At 45.6% G+C, this 13,958-nt stretch overlaps 1 protein-coding gene across 1 annotated transcript; it reads left to right on the top strand.

The window, feature by feature from the left end:
- Positions 1 to 2,316: 2,316 nt before the first annotated feature.
- Positions 2,317 to 3,476, top strand: LOC103922297 (transmembrane protein 136-like). The gene is made up of 2 exons (XM_009330404.1): positions 2,317 to 2,515; positions 2,938 to 3,476. The coding sequence occupies exons 1-2, from the start codon at positions 2,317 to 2,319 to the stop codon at positions 3,474 to 3,476; spliced, it is 738 nt and encodes a 245-aa protein (XP_009328679.1).
- Positions 3,477 to 13,958: the final 10,482 nt, after the last annotated feature.

Genomic DNA, 13,958 nt, shown 5'->3' with positions numbered 1-13,958 from the left:
GTCCGGGGTTTGGGGCACGTTGTTTCGGCTCTCTGGCCGCCTCCATTTTCTCATTTGTACCCAAAAAAAAAAAAGAAGGGAAATAACGGTGCTTTGCTGGAGGTGCCCATCTAGTTTTTAAGCTCTTTCGGGTCGAGCAGGGCTATTCTGGACTAGGTTTTTAGGCACATGTAATTATCGTAGAGCCTGCTTTTGTTCGTGACCCCATTGCTACTGGTGGTACAAACGATAGGGCTTACTGATGCTTTTAAAGGATATTGCCCTTTCCAGTGTGTGGGGACAGGCGTAATTCACAGGTGCAATATATATTGTATATGCTAATGACAAATGTTGAGCTTTGATGTGCAATTGGAAGGTAGCCCCCATCTTTCTTTCCAGGGAATGGAGAAACATCTTTGTCACGAGTAGGTGTGGAAGACACCTCAAAATGTTTAAAAGGTCATTCCTGTTCCTTCTACCAGGCTTCTCCAGCTGGTCAGTCCCTTTTGTCATATCGGAATTCTTCCTGCCTTATCTGCCCTGACTCTAAATGCATACGAACCTCAAGTACCAGGGATGTCAATGGAAACACCTGGTCACAGCAGTTAATTGCATCCTTATTTCATCTCCCCATGTTCCTGAGGCCCATTATACCATAATGGTTTTGTTTACCCAGCCTCCTCAGTCATTCCTGGTAATACTTGCAACAGGCCAAGCAGGAAGGTTGGGTATTGCAACTCTGACTCCTCGTCATGTGTAGTCCTTTTGGTGTTCCCCAGCCCTGGGTGTGAATCCAGCGCGCTGGTCAGCAGGTACCAGCAGGACCAGCGGCGCTTTTGCTATTACACATCTGGAAACTCGCGTATCCCAGAGCGTGACTCAACTTCTTTTGATGCGCTTCCCTGAATGCTCAGGAGTAACGAAACATATCTTATATTTCATGGAAAGGTATTATAAATATGAATGAGATGTAGATATTAGAGTATTACGTATTTAGGGGGCTTTTAGCAACAGCAGTGTCCTCCACAGATGTTTATGTACTGTAATTTTGTTCTGGCAGTATGTCTTTTGCTTGTTTGAAAGATTGTGTATTGCATAGTGAGTGAGGGAAGCTTCTTTTATAAAAGAAATACTGTTGAAAAAAATCTTTATGGGCAGCTTCTACAGCTTTTGTATCAAAAAGATTTGGAGGTCTTGGTGCCAGAAAAGATGAAATGAAGTCTGCAGTTAGGTGAGCTAAGTGGTTTTCACCTTGTGTCACTCCTCTCAAGCTGCAGAGGAGGGAGCGTCCAGCGCCTCGCCCAGGGGAAGTGTGGGGCAGGCCGGGGGGCACTCGTGGAGTGCGGCCGGGGGTAGGAAAGGGACTGGCTGTATGAGTGCCTGGCTGCTCCCGAAGGTGGTGAGCTGCTTTATCCGATCACCATTTGCTGGGGGATGCTCTGTTCTCATCTGAGCTTTGTCCTCACGTGCTCATGAAGAAGCTTGAACTATATGTTGTTCCACTGGAAGTTTTCCTTGGGAGGACAAGGGGATTTTACAGCGTTTTTTTCCCAAACTGTCCTGGAAATGTGTTAGTGCTAGAAGGTTAAAATTCAGTAGCAGGAGGAGATGGCAATGCCTTTGTGTTCCTCATGACCCATTTGCAGTTGGTGTCGCTGCACTGGGAACATTATCAGTGGACCTAGCAAAAGACTCTGTGTTTTTTGGGTTTTCTTGGGTTTTTGTTTCAGGAGAGGAGGAACCAAGCTAGCAAACAGCATGACAGGATGAGTAGGTCAGGTGGGGCAACACAAGCAGACCGGTCAAATGCAGATATATGGGCAGGGAACTAAAATGAAGGGGGAGGCGTAGCTCTGGATCAAAGCCTTATTGCTGGATGTGGTGCTTCTCAGCCTGTCCCTCAGGCAGTGCAGATGAGCGTTAACATATCCCAGCAGATCCTGCATCGTAGACTGGTTGGGGAAGTCCTCCGAGGTGCTTTACTAAGTCATGGTATGTTTTCTGTTCAGCCAGGCTAAGAATGCACTGCCTTACAAGGTCATTGCTTTCAGCGTGTCTTCCCACAGCTGAGGTGACACTGGTGGGGGTCTGTGTGCTGGTGGCCACATGGTGAATCTGTCCTCATTCTCAAGGATACGCTTCTTTGATGTAGGCCTTTTCCCAGAGGAACCGCAGTTCCTCTGCAGAAAAAATGTCATGAGCAAGCAACGCCATCAGAAAACGGCACTGTACACTCAGTGCTGGGATGGTTACGGGTGAAATGCTGCACTGGGTTGTGCTAACACTGCCGAAGGCTAGACCTTCTGATTCATTTTGTGTTTCCGTTCCTGTGACAGGATGCTGTTCCCCCTGCCTCTGCGGGTAGCCTGCAGTCTGCTTGCCTGGCTCTCTCTCTACGCTTGGTTCTGCCGTTGCTACAAGCACCGGAATTATGAATGGAGCTGCAGGCTGGTCACGCTGACCCATGGCATCCTTGCTACCTGTCTCTCTGCTTACATTGGCTTTGTTGACGGTCCCTGGCCTTTCAGTCACCCAGGTAAGTAATGAAAGTTGTGGTCCCAAGTCCCCCAGTGGGCGATGGCACAAAGTGGGGTTCTCCTACCACCTCAGTATGCAGCCCGCTTGAGGAATGATGATTGTAATGATATCTGAGCTGCTTTGTGATGGAAAGTGCTACAGAAATGGAGGGACTGGTACTGTATTTTGCTAGTGTAATGGCCCTCCCCAGCTGCAATCTGGCAGAGTGTGTGATCACGTTGTGTGGCCATTACGTGTGTACAGCTGTTAGACTAACAACTGTAGTATTGTGACTTGTCTGACTTCTCCAGCTGAGCTGTGATCAGTACAAGCTAATACCAGCCTGCCAGTACTGAAGGTGAATACCCCTTCCTTGTCTCGGATCCTGCCTGCTTGTTGCCTCCATGCTTTAAAGCTCTGTCTGGTGTCTTTATGTTTCAGGATCACCAAACACAACTCTTCAGGTACATGTGCTGTGCCTTAGCTTGGGCTACTTCCTCTTCGACCTTTGTTGGTGTGTGTACTTCCAGACAGAGGGTGCCCTGATGCTGGCCCACCATCTGGTGAGCATCTTGGGCATCACAGTGTCATTGGCACTCGGGGAGTCAGCTGCAGAGGTCAATGCCGTCATCTTTGGTAGCGAGATCACTAACCCGCTGCTGCAGGCCCGCTGGTTCCTGAAGGAGATGGGGTGTTACCACAGTTTCACAGGTGATGTGGTGGATTTCTTCTTCGTGGTCCTCTTCACTGGGGTGCGGATTGGAGTCGGGGCCTGGCTGATGTACTGTGAGCTTGCTTCTCCCAAACCCAGGTGGTATATTAAGCTGGGGGGTGTCATCATGTACGCTGTCTCCTGGGTTTTCATGGTCAGCATCTGTCGCTTCGCTAGGAGGAAGAGCATGAAGAAGTACCACGCCTGGAGGAGTTGGAGGAGTGATGAGTTATACTTGAAAACTAATGGACATCTGAAAAACCATTAGCTGGATGCTGAGTAAAGACTTCCTCGAGTTCACAATCTGGGAAGAAGGGGATCGTGCCTGAAATGCCACTGTCGGGAGAGGAGCCAACACACGTTAGCAATTCTGGAGCCAAATTTATCCCTGGCATAACTCCATTGAAATCCATGGAGCTATGCCATGGATTCATTGGATCTGCAGTGTTTGGCCTGGCAGAGGCTGGCTCCGTGTGTACGTAAGCATACGCTAAATGATACGAGTGAAAGAAGGGCTAATTTTACAGGCTAAACATAACTAGTCCAGCAGTGCAGGTGTAAATAGTAATGTTAGTAGCTAACTCCTTCAGCACTGGTAGAATCTTGGAAGAGAGGAGAAAATAACACTAGATCTTCATGTTCAGTGTCCTGTACAGTCTAGACAGCTAGAGTGACTCTTCATACCGTTAGGAAGAAGCATGTTCCAGTGTTTCGTCAGAGTTGGGATTCCTGGCTCTTCCACCAACTCGTTATGTGACCTTGGGCAAGTCACATAACTCTAACTCTGTGCCTAATTTCCCCATCTGTGAATTGGGGGTGATGGAGCTGATCCATCTGTGTTATGCACTTTCAGATCTTTACTTGAGAGGTGCTATATTAATGCAAAGCGATGGTTGTTATCTGCACTTCGTTCATTATCCCTGTGTTTCCTTTGGGAGAAATTATTTTGGTGGTTGAGCTAGAGCGTGATTCTAGAAAGAACAGTATTTTAGGTAGGTCGTTGTTTCCTACCCTTTCTAATTCCTTTTAATAACTTATTAAATAACATATTGATAACTTATTTTTCAGTAGTGTCCAGAAACTCTAATCAGCACTGGCACCTTGCAGGACTAGGTGCTCTGTGAATACACACAAAGGCACAGCCCCGATGTGAAATGCTTCTCTGACTTTTTCCCTCTTCTTCATTCCTGACTGTTAAAGCTCCACCCACGCCCTCCAAATACTGCTTTTAGCTCCTTGAGTGACCAACACTCCGTTACGAGAAGCCCCATCAGGACTTGTCAGTAAGTGGTTTTCTTGCTGATGGCCCAAGCCCTGGTTTGTCTGCAGAATGCCAAAATTCTGTCTACTGTGCATATTGGCCCAAATGCAGGCATAGTGTGGAGACAGCCTGAGACCAAACAGCACGCCTTGAGATTGTCAGACAAATACCTTCCCCAAATTGTAACTTTTAAAAATAAGAACAGTAAATGCAGAGTGTTTTACTGCAGCAATCTGCAAACAATCTGAACTTGCCGGTTTTGGCAATCTAAAGGGAGCAGGGACCAGAACCTGATTTGTAGTGAAGGCTGTGGGTTTCTGTTGCCCTTGAAAGTGTCATCCCAGATTCAGATCAGTGTATCTGAACGCAGAGTCTGCCACAGTGTTTGGGGATAGTGAGGTACTGTAGGTGAATGTCTGGGAGTTCTATGGAAAAATGATTGAAAAACACTTGAAACTAGTGTTGATGATTTTCCTCAGGACCATAGATACCAGTTTTGACAAGAGTGTTTCCTCAGATCCAAATTGGGATTTCTGGTTGAAGAGTGGCCAACATGCGTCTTCAAAACACAGTGGCTAAGGTGGAAGAGCTACACAGCTTCAAATCTGTCCTCTGCCCTGTTCAAGGCAGAGACCTAACCTTGGCTCTCCTTCATCTGAATTGATGCCTTGACCCCTGGACTTTGAATTCACTTCTGTCTCCCTGATTGGATCTGGGTCACTTTATAAAAGTGAGCATTTATAGGGTAAGAGAGACTTATTTTACAGCCTAATTAAAGAAGTGAGAGGCACAGAATCTGGCCTTTTTTAAGTGAACCTGACTGGAAGAAAAAAATAAGCGTTACTTACCTGGTCCAATTTGCAGGGAAAAACTGTCCCCCAGTTGGCAGCTTCTGGTGTTTATTTCACTGTATGTTCTTAAGCGCTGTTCCTTTGTTATTGCTGTCATTATTATGATAATTTATTTTGAGCCTCAGCACCAGGCATCCAGTGCAGCTCAGGTGCCAGTTCTGCTGTGAGCCTTGCCTCCTGCAGCCAAAGACCTGAAGAGCCCAAAGCACTTCAGATTAGCAGAGCCATCTGATGGGTGAGCTGGTCCTGAAAAGGAAACTTGACTCATTTCGCACAGCACAGGGATACGACTGTTGAGCCTTGAAGGGAGACGAGAAGGGCTAGTTGGGGCTTGCTGGTTCTTTCGCAGCTCTGCTGCTGCTGTCAGGCATGTCAAGGAGCCTTTTTGCCTCAGCTTACCCACTTTATTAAGCGGGTACAGTACTACCTACCTCGTGGGGTGTTTTCATTTTTTAACACTAAGCCAGCTTTGATGAATGCTTGGTGGTCTGTGTCAAGCTGTGCTGTACAAAGGCAAAATGCTGTTGCTTTGAGTGAAGCACTTCTCACTGTGACCCATCATCAGTACTTTGTCACCTGAACATGGCACTTCACAGCATCTGGCTTGCCTTACAAAAGCAGGAGTCCAGGGTGTTTTGCAGTGGTGCTTATGGGTAGGAGTCAAAAGGAGTAAGCTAGACACGTGCATAAAGATCAGCTGTGCTACTTCTTGTTCAGGTGGACTCCCAAGTTGAAGAAAGGATGTCTGGAGGGTTTTCCCTAGTAAGGATTGCAGTAAACCTGGAGCCAAAAGAGTTTCAGCAGCCAGCCTGACCAGGGAATAAGGGCTTTCAGCAGCAAGTCCTGAAGAAATGTAGGTGAAAACATCCTGTTCATTTCTCAGTGCAGCTGTTGACTTGCCCACCAAGAAGAGTTTCCTGAGCAGTCCTGATGATTTGGACTCTGACCTCTGCTGAGGTTTGGTGTGCAGCTTAATGCATGGTTACAGCCCTTCTGTGGGGGCTGTACAGCCCATACCTGCCCAAGTGACTAAGGATGTCACTTGTTAGTGACTGCAGGTATCTATGATGCCTTGTGTGAAGATGTTTTGAAAGGTAATGCACTTAATGGCTGAGTGGTCCCCTTCTTTGAACTGGGGGGAAACTTGGTTGGAAGAAGTAGAGGACCGTGATCAATGTTGAGGCTTTAGCAGTTAAACCAGGGCACTAGGAAACAAAAGAGCAATTAGGAATGGCTTTATGAGGTAGAGCTAGCAATGATGTCTCAGAGCAAAGCCTTGTAGTCTATCTGGTGGGCTCCAGCATAGAATCACAGACCCAGAAGAAGTATAACGTTCAAGCTATGGAGCACATGGTGGGACCTGTCTTCAGGCTAGTCCATAGTGGCTAGAGCAAATTGTAAGAGGAAACTGCAGAACTAGTGTGAAATAATAACTTGTGTTTGAATTACTGTGTAATAGCAACTAATGTTCCACCAGTGAATGGTGTAGATGCTTTGTATTATGTTTTATAAAATAAAGATTATTTAATTATATGAGGAATTTGTCTCTTTGGATGCGGTTTTTAAGTTGTATATTGCTGGATGAGTCGGCATTGCCGGTGTAAATGAACAAAGTGGTGGTCTGTGGGTGCTTTTTAGGGACTGAGCCAACAACGTGTACAGCTTTCACCATTATTGCTTCTTAGACATGTTAACAGGCAGAGAAACCACTCCTCTCTGCAAGGTTCTCGTGAGGAGTACTTCGTAGTTCGGTGTTTGCTAATAGGTGCTTTCAGGTTGTTGACTGGCTGAACAGGGTGCATTTCTTCCATAGCGTTTGTTCCCAGGCCTTTCATGTGCCTATCCTCAGGCACTCACGGAGCAAAAATGTTTCCTTTGTTTTCCATGCCCTATATGCTAAAGGAGAAGGTTCTCCTGTGTTTCCACACCATGAACCGTGAGCTCTTCTCATTCATAAACTAAACATTGTTGCCTAGGAATTGCTTCATTGGAAAGTCTGATAGGAAGAGCATATGTTTTAGCATTATTTAATGTTGCCTTGTGTGGGGGTACCTGCAGCTGTAGAGATGAGCCAAAGTCAGCACTGTGCAAAGGTGCAGATTTAATCTGGGGTCCAGGTGGTGCTAGTCTGTCTCTCCATGTGCCTGCTGTGGTGTTATTGCTTATGCACTGGGGAGCTGTCTTCATTCAGAGCCAGAAAGAAACTGCAGGGCTGTGCAGCATGTGTATATCATGTTCTTTTCGTGCCCCAAAGCTCCCTGGGCAGGACTGACTGTGCCACATAATCTGCTGTGGGAGATGTGAGCTGCCAGGAGGATGCTGTGCAGGGCTCAGGTCTGTTTGCACAAGGGCTTCTTTTGCCCTTGATGCAAGAGCTTAGCACTGGGAAAGCCACCAACAGAACAGATTTGTCAAGTGATTTAGAAAGTTGTGCACTCTTTTTAAAGGCTCTGCTTCAAAGGATGCTCCTAAAATAAGAGGAGAGGAAAACATATCTTTCAGTGATGCTTTCAGCGATTGCAGTAAGAGACCTAGGCACCAACAAGAATTTCTGTGAACCAGGCACTGTACAGACCCAGAACCGAAGAAGGGCCGTGCCCTGCGTGGCCTGTACCAGCAGCTCTGAAACTGTGTGTAGCCAAGCCATGCTCAGGGAAGACCTGAATGTCGTGCTGTGTGCGTTGTGTTGGTAAAGAATAGCTATCTGCCTTGCTTATGGTCACAGCATTTTACCAGAGGTCCAGCATGCCAAAAGTCTGTTTTGTATAAATAGTTAAGCCAACTTAGTTTGGATGTAACCCTTAAATCTACCTCAAAATCCTCCAGCGCTGGGGAGCAGCTGTGTAGTGTTGAGCCCTCTAGAGACGCTGGCCTGTTTATACTCTACAAGCAGCCTGGCTGCATGATGAAGTGGTCTCGGGGACTGCAATAATTTATCCTGGGAGTTTGTTTAACCTCTGAGGTAGTCCAGAAGCAAAAAAGAAAGCACAGCGGCATTCTGAAGCTTTGCTTTAGAGCTGCAAGCGTCTTCCAAGTTTCATGTCTTCAGGAATGACATGCCAGAATCTGGCCTTAAGTCAATGGGCAAATGTGCTTTGACTGTAAAGACTGAAATCTATACCCCTCCCCATTTTATTTCACTTTTTATATTCCCATTATTTCTTTTAGCCATTCCTTCTCTGCTGCCTGCCTTTTGCTTCTACTGGCCCTGCAGTGGAGCTTTATAAAATTAACCTCCTCTTTCAGTCCTCTGCCCTCTTTTTCTAACTGAACTCCTTACTTGTATTTGAAGAAATTGCAATTTTATGATATTCAAGGCTTTATTCCCTTGCATATGTAGTCCAAGCACTGATGTAAAAGCATAGCATTTTAAGTCTTTGGAGTCTGCTACTAGACTAATACCAGTGCTGTCAGCAGGTCTGTTTCTTGGACAAAAAAAAAAAGAATGTTTTAAGCTTCATGGAAGTTGTGGGTATGTTCCTGATACTTGCAGATTTTGTATAGCTTGGCTGGGAGTGAAATAACACGTCTGCTGCCATTTCTAAAGAAATCAAATTTCAGAGACAGAGAGAGAATCAGTCAGCATTAGCTTTGTGTTGCATAAGCAATTTCTGGGCAAGGAGCAACTCTTTTGGTTATACCAATATACCAGCACATTTCTCTTTCCAAGTCAGCTTCAATATGTGGTCTAGTAAATCCGTGTAAGAGGTGTTAGCTTTTGCTGGCTTTGTCCTGTTTCCCTCAAGTTCCAGGGGGAGTTTGGCAGCTGGTAAGTTGGCAACATAAGTGATCTGTAGAAAATGACTTCAAGAAGGAACTGAACAGATCAAGGTCGATGGAAAAGCTTTTGCAAAGTAAGAACAGTTTACCGGTAGTTAATTTCATATGGGAAGGAGAAAGTGCCGCTTTCTGTGGCTTCTCAAATGTTACAAAGTACAGGTTTTCAGCAATGCTTGTATTATGTTGTTTGAATTGTGTATATGGCGTCAGAAGGTTAAGATCTGTTCAGTGTAACTGATAATTCTCAAATGTGATGAGAAATAATGTTGTTCTCCATCTCTTTAGATTTTAGCCTAATAACAAATACCTCTTTTTTTTTTTTAAATCCCCCCTCCAATCAGAAGATATTGATTCTAGCAGAGAGCAAGACGGAAACTCATGACAGAACGCACAGCAGCTTTGTCCTTACAAAGGTTGCTGCTTTAATTATGCTGATATGGAAAGAAAGCTTAGTGCTATAAAAATGCTTACTGTGATGTGGATTATCCAGGTTTAGGAACTGTAATAAGCTGTCACAGTAGAAGCTCTGATAGATTAGGCTATCTGTGTCTCAACAAAGTCAGCAAAGTACTGCATTTGTGTCCAAGTGACTTAAAAGCATAGACCAGCCCTGTATGCATTTCCAGCATTTACAGTGAACTGGATGCAGAACAAGCTGCCTGGCTCTAGGCAGCAAATCGTGTGCCTATTTTAAGGTATGAGATGGTAAAAGGCTTTGAAATTGCATAACAATGTGGAGCACAGCACAAATTCATGGTTTTTTTTTTCAGGTTAGAGTTGCAGCCAGATGGCCGTTAGTGGCCGTTGGATCGGTCGTATCAGTTTCTGAAGCAGGTTGCATCCATCTCACAGTGAAGCTGGTTAGCATCAGCCCAGCACCTGGCTGGAAAATGCAGTGGATGGGCAAGGAGATAGACACGTATCTGGATTTGATTCAGGGTATTATTACTATCTTCAGGTCCCTCAAAAGTAGAATCTCAGTAAATAATGAAATCCCACACACATTCTCAGCTGGCTCAGAAGAGTCTCATGCTGGAGCAGTTCCCCGGGATCAAAGGATGCTGAACTAAGCAGCAGCCATTAGTGCTTAGGTGAGTTTGATTGGATGGAATTGCAGGGCACTACGAAAGATCGGTAAGGCAGGAAGGTTTAAGTTGTGCTAAGCTTGAGAGCAGAGCCAGGCTTACCCCAGTCCTGACACAAGGTCAAGGTCCTATCCGTTCTTCAGGAGTCACAAATTCATATATGCACGTTTGGGAAATGAGCTGTCTTCTCTGTTAGCCTTGGGAATCATTTCCTCTGTGCCTTTCCTCTCCAGCTGTGCAAGGCGTAAAGGTTGGCTGTTGCCTTCCAAAAGCAGCTAAAACTGCTTTTTGCCAGAACAGCAGTTGGCATAGCAATTTATGGTAAGTTTAAATAACAGTACAAAATACTGGTGCATTCTATCATTGGTTTTAAATTGATCACTTGTAAGTAGCAAAAGTTAAAAGACTCTTTATCCATTTAATTTTTATGATGGAGGTCAGCAAAACTCAGCTAGTAGCCCATCATGTCTGACTTACAGCGCACGATTTTACAAAGCTATCTGTTGTTTGCTTGAGGTCTGCAAGAGATCCATTGCACTCACAGGTAAGTTGCTCTAATGGTTGATTATCCTATCTGAAATGTTGTGAGGGGAAATTTTCCTAAAAGAAAAATGATTACATTCACTGTTTGTTCATACTTAAAATTTGATGTATATGAGCTATCAGAGGCAAGGCAGTGTGATAAATCTGGCATCAGGAAGTAAAAAAAAGTATCATCTTTTGCTGATTTCCTACTTTTGTTTGCGCTGAGCCCATAGCGGTGCAAAGCCTGATCAGAGTGCCACATCTGAACCCTTAGGTGGTCAGAGTGCAGCGACCAGAGCACCCCAAAGCTCCACAGTCTGACACCGCTTTGAAATGCTTGTCTCAAAAAGGGACCGAGGGTGTTAACCTGCCAGCGGGGACGGTTTCGGGCGGGAGCTGCCGTTCAAGGGTTTTCCAGCAGATGGCAACAGCTCCTCAGTGAGCTTCGGGTGCGAGGCTGGAAACCTGGGTCTTCGCAGAGCAAAGAACCTCAGTGAAACCTTTCTCTGTGAGCCTGCCTCTTCAGGAGTCCCCTATAAGGCACCTCCGAGGATCTGTCCTTTTTGTGCCATCCTTTACTTTAAGGCAAAGTGAGAAGTCATCCTTCGTAGGACTCAACCTTCTTCGCTCCAGGATCCTCCTTACTTGAGCCACTTAGCTCTGCTCTGGACCGTAAAAAATACACTGTTGGGGACGTTGGTGCTGTGCCCTGGAGACATGGACTGATGAGGTTAATACGCAGTTTCCACTTCTAGCGCCTGTCTGTGTGACAGTACCCTCTGTAAATTCAGGCCAACTGAGGACTTTATAGCTACCAAAAAAAAAAAAAATCTATTTTAATTGTTACTGCACAGTGTAATTGCTTATTGATTTCCCCTTCCACCCCTGCCCTGGATTTCACATTGTAAAACTGTCCAAGCAGCAGAAGTGTCATAAATAGGCATCTATATTAACGTGAGTACGCAATCAGCTCCCACCAAAAAAATCATTTGCAGAAAAGAGAAGCAGTTATGGTTTCAGAGTCTACTCTTGAATTGTTTTATTAGCGCTTTTTTTTTTAATTGTTGCATTAAAGATTGAAATGTGAATGCAGCCCATTATGAGCTAATCTACTAACATAAAGGTTTTATGCTTCCTTTTTGTTGTTGGTGTAGTTTTGTGTGATGCTTCTTTTGAAAACACGGAGCAAATTTTTGGCGAATGTTAATCACTGTCACTCCACTGAATTTTATGTCAATTTACTGCAGCAGGGGATAAGTTTCCTTCTCATTCCCATTTTTTTTTTTAGGATTTCCTCCAGCTAATTGTTATTGCCATCATGTTGTCATGCACAATAAAATGTAATTAAAGTTAAAAAAAAAAAAAGCATCGAGGCCTAATATGCAAATGCTGGGCCTGCCATGAAACAGAAGGTCTCCAAGGAGCCTTCCTCTCTCAAGGCACCGTACTTGATGTTCCTTAAGTTAAATGCAGGGAGGGATTTATTGCAGAGAAGATGCAATAAAGAGATGTATAATAAATATAGATAGCTGGAGGTATTCAGTCACTCGATTACCACTGACCAATGTATTGCGTACAGCTGTGGAATGAGAAGCAGGCATGGCTGCATGTCATGCACACCCCCTCCCTCCCCCCTTTTTTCCCCCCCGAGCTTCTATCTTCCTCAAAAGGAAACCAAGAGAGGAAGTATATATGTCCTGCATATATATGTCAAGTATCATGTAGAAAATGATTTCATCCCACGCTTCCCCTCTTTGCACTGAACTTCGTCAAAACAAATTCTTCAGACTACCAAACAGGCTCCTGGCTTCCTGATTCACGCTCACTTCGCTCCAAGTAAGAAAAAGCTATATGCTGTAGAGCGGCAGGGTCCTGAATATAGCTTCAAGCAAGGTATGGTCCTGTGTGCTTAATGATGTAGCTGGTCCTGAGTTTCCGGAAGCCTGTTTTCCAGACTATTTCCAAGTCCAGTGTCCTGGCTTTGAAGAAGTATATCAAGGTAAGATTAATTAGAGGGAAGAAGGATGGTGTCCTATATGATTGGGATTAGCTAATGAGATTATTTTGGTCTGTTGGCATTTGGTAGGAAAGGCTGATGTTCCACAAGTTCCTCTGCGCTGGGAGGCCAGGTATTAATGCCCACCCGCCCTGGCAGCGGAGCCGTCCTTCTTTCCATTCCACTTGTGTGGTGCTCATGAGCTTTTAATTCCTGGCAACACGAGGCGCAGTAGCGTGGAGGGTTCCTGAACTTCTGGTATATAGATGTTATTCCTAGGTGTTTGAGAACAACAGTGCCTGGCTGGAATCTTATTTATCCCCTTGTGTTGGCAACGAGATTTTGGGATTAGGTAACGTACCTAGAACTCGGCTTCTGATCTGTTACAATTCGCTTCACGCTGTTCATGCATTGTCAGAAACAGGCACTGCTGTTTAAATGCCTGGGGAGTTGAGACAGGCACGTCTCCCTGAAGCGGTGTTGCGTGTGGCATAAATGGCAGGGAGTTACAGCAGCGTACCAGCAAGGACGTGCTTCTGTCGAGAGCTGTGGCCGAGGAGAGGGAAATCCAGGCGTGTTGAAATCTGAACGTCCAAATAGTCTGTGTTTAATAGGAATGGTAATATACGGTCTGTTGCTCACCTTTTCATATCGGAGGAAGTTTTTTGCATTAAGAGAAGGGGAGCAGGAACAGTCCCTTGGCTGCAGTGTTTCTGGAAGGCCGAGGTGCGCGCAGGGAGGGATCAGTTCTCATTCTGATCTCGGGTTTTTGTTGACCCTCACCTGTGAGAAAAATTCCTGATGAAATGTGTTGTGGAAATGCAGGGAACGTGAGATTCGGTAGGGAGCTATGAAAGGTCTGGGAGTAAACAGCGCGGCCGGTGACCGTCTGAGGCTCCAGAGCTGCACAGCTCCTGGCACCTTACTATTTTAATTTGCCGTTTATTTTCTTTCTGTTACAAGATTCTTCGGTGTGGTATTTCCCACACGGCATGCCGTGCAGACGGAGGCACGGGCACTCCCTGCCCCTAAGAGCTTGTGACGAGACAAAACAGAGGAGCGGGCTGGGAGGGGAGGGAGGAGGATGGCTGGAGATGGAGCTCGGGCAGGGATGGGAAATGCGAAGGGAAAGCTCTTCGGCAGCGATACGGCAGGCCAAAGGAGGAGTAACTGTTAATAAGTTGTGATGGGCAGAGAGGGAAACGCCCCGCTGGCCTGGGAAAGGCCGAGGCTGTCCCGGCAGGCCAGCGAG

The sequence above is a fragment of the Pygoscelis adeliae genome, unplaced genomic scaffold (genome assembly GCF_000699105.1).
Source record: "Pygoscelis adeliae isolate BGI_AS28 unplaced genomic scaffold, ASM69910v1 Scaffold608, whole genome shotgun sequence".
Classification (NCBI taxonomy): domain Eukaryota; kingdom Metazoa; phylum Chordata; class Aves; order Sphenisciformes; family Spheniscidae; genus Pygoscelis; species Pygoscelis adeliae.
This window is presented reverse-complemented; position numbering and strand designations above follow the sequence as displayed.

Excerpts from the sequence above, each read along its gene's own strand:
- LOC103922297 (XM_009330404.1), top strand. The coding sequence starts at position 2,317 with ATGCTGTTCCCCCTGCCTCTGCGGGTAGCCTGCAGTCTGCTTGCCTGG. Across the intron at positions 2,516-2,937 it reads CTGGCCTTTCAGTCACCCAG|GATCACCAAACACAACTCTT; the intron begins GTAAGTAATGAA and ends TTTATGTTTCAG.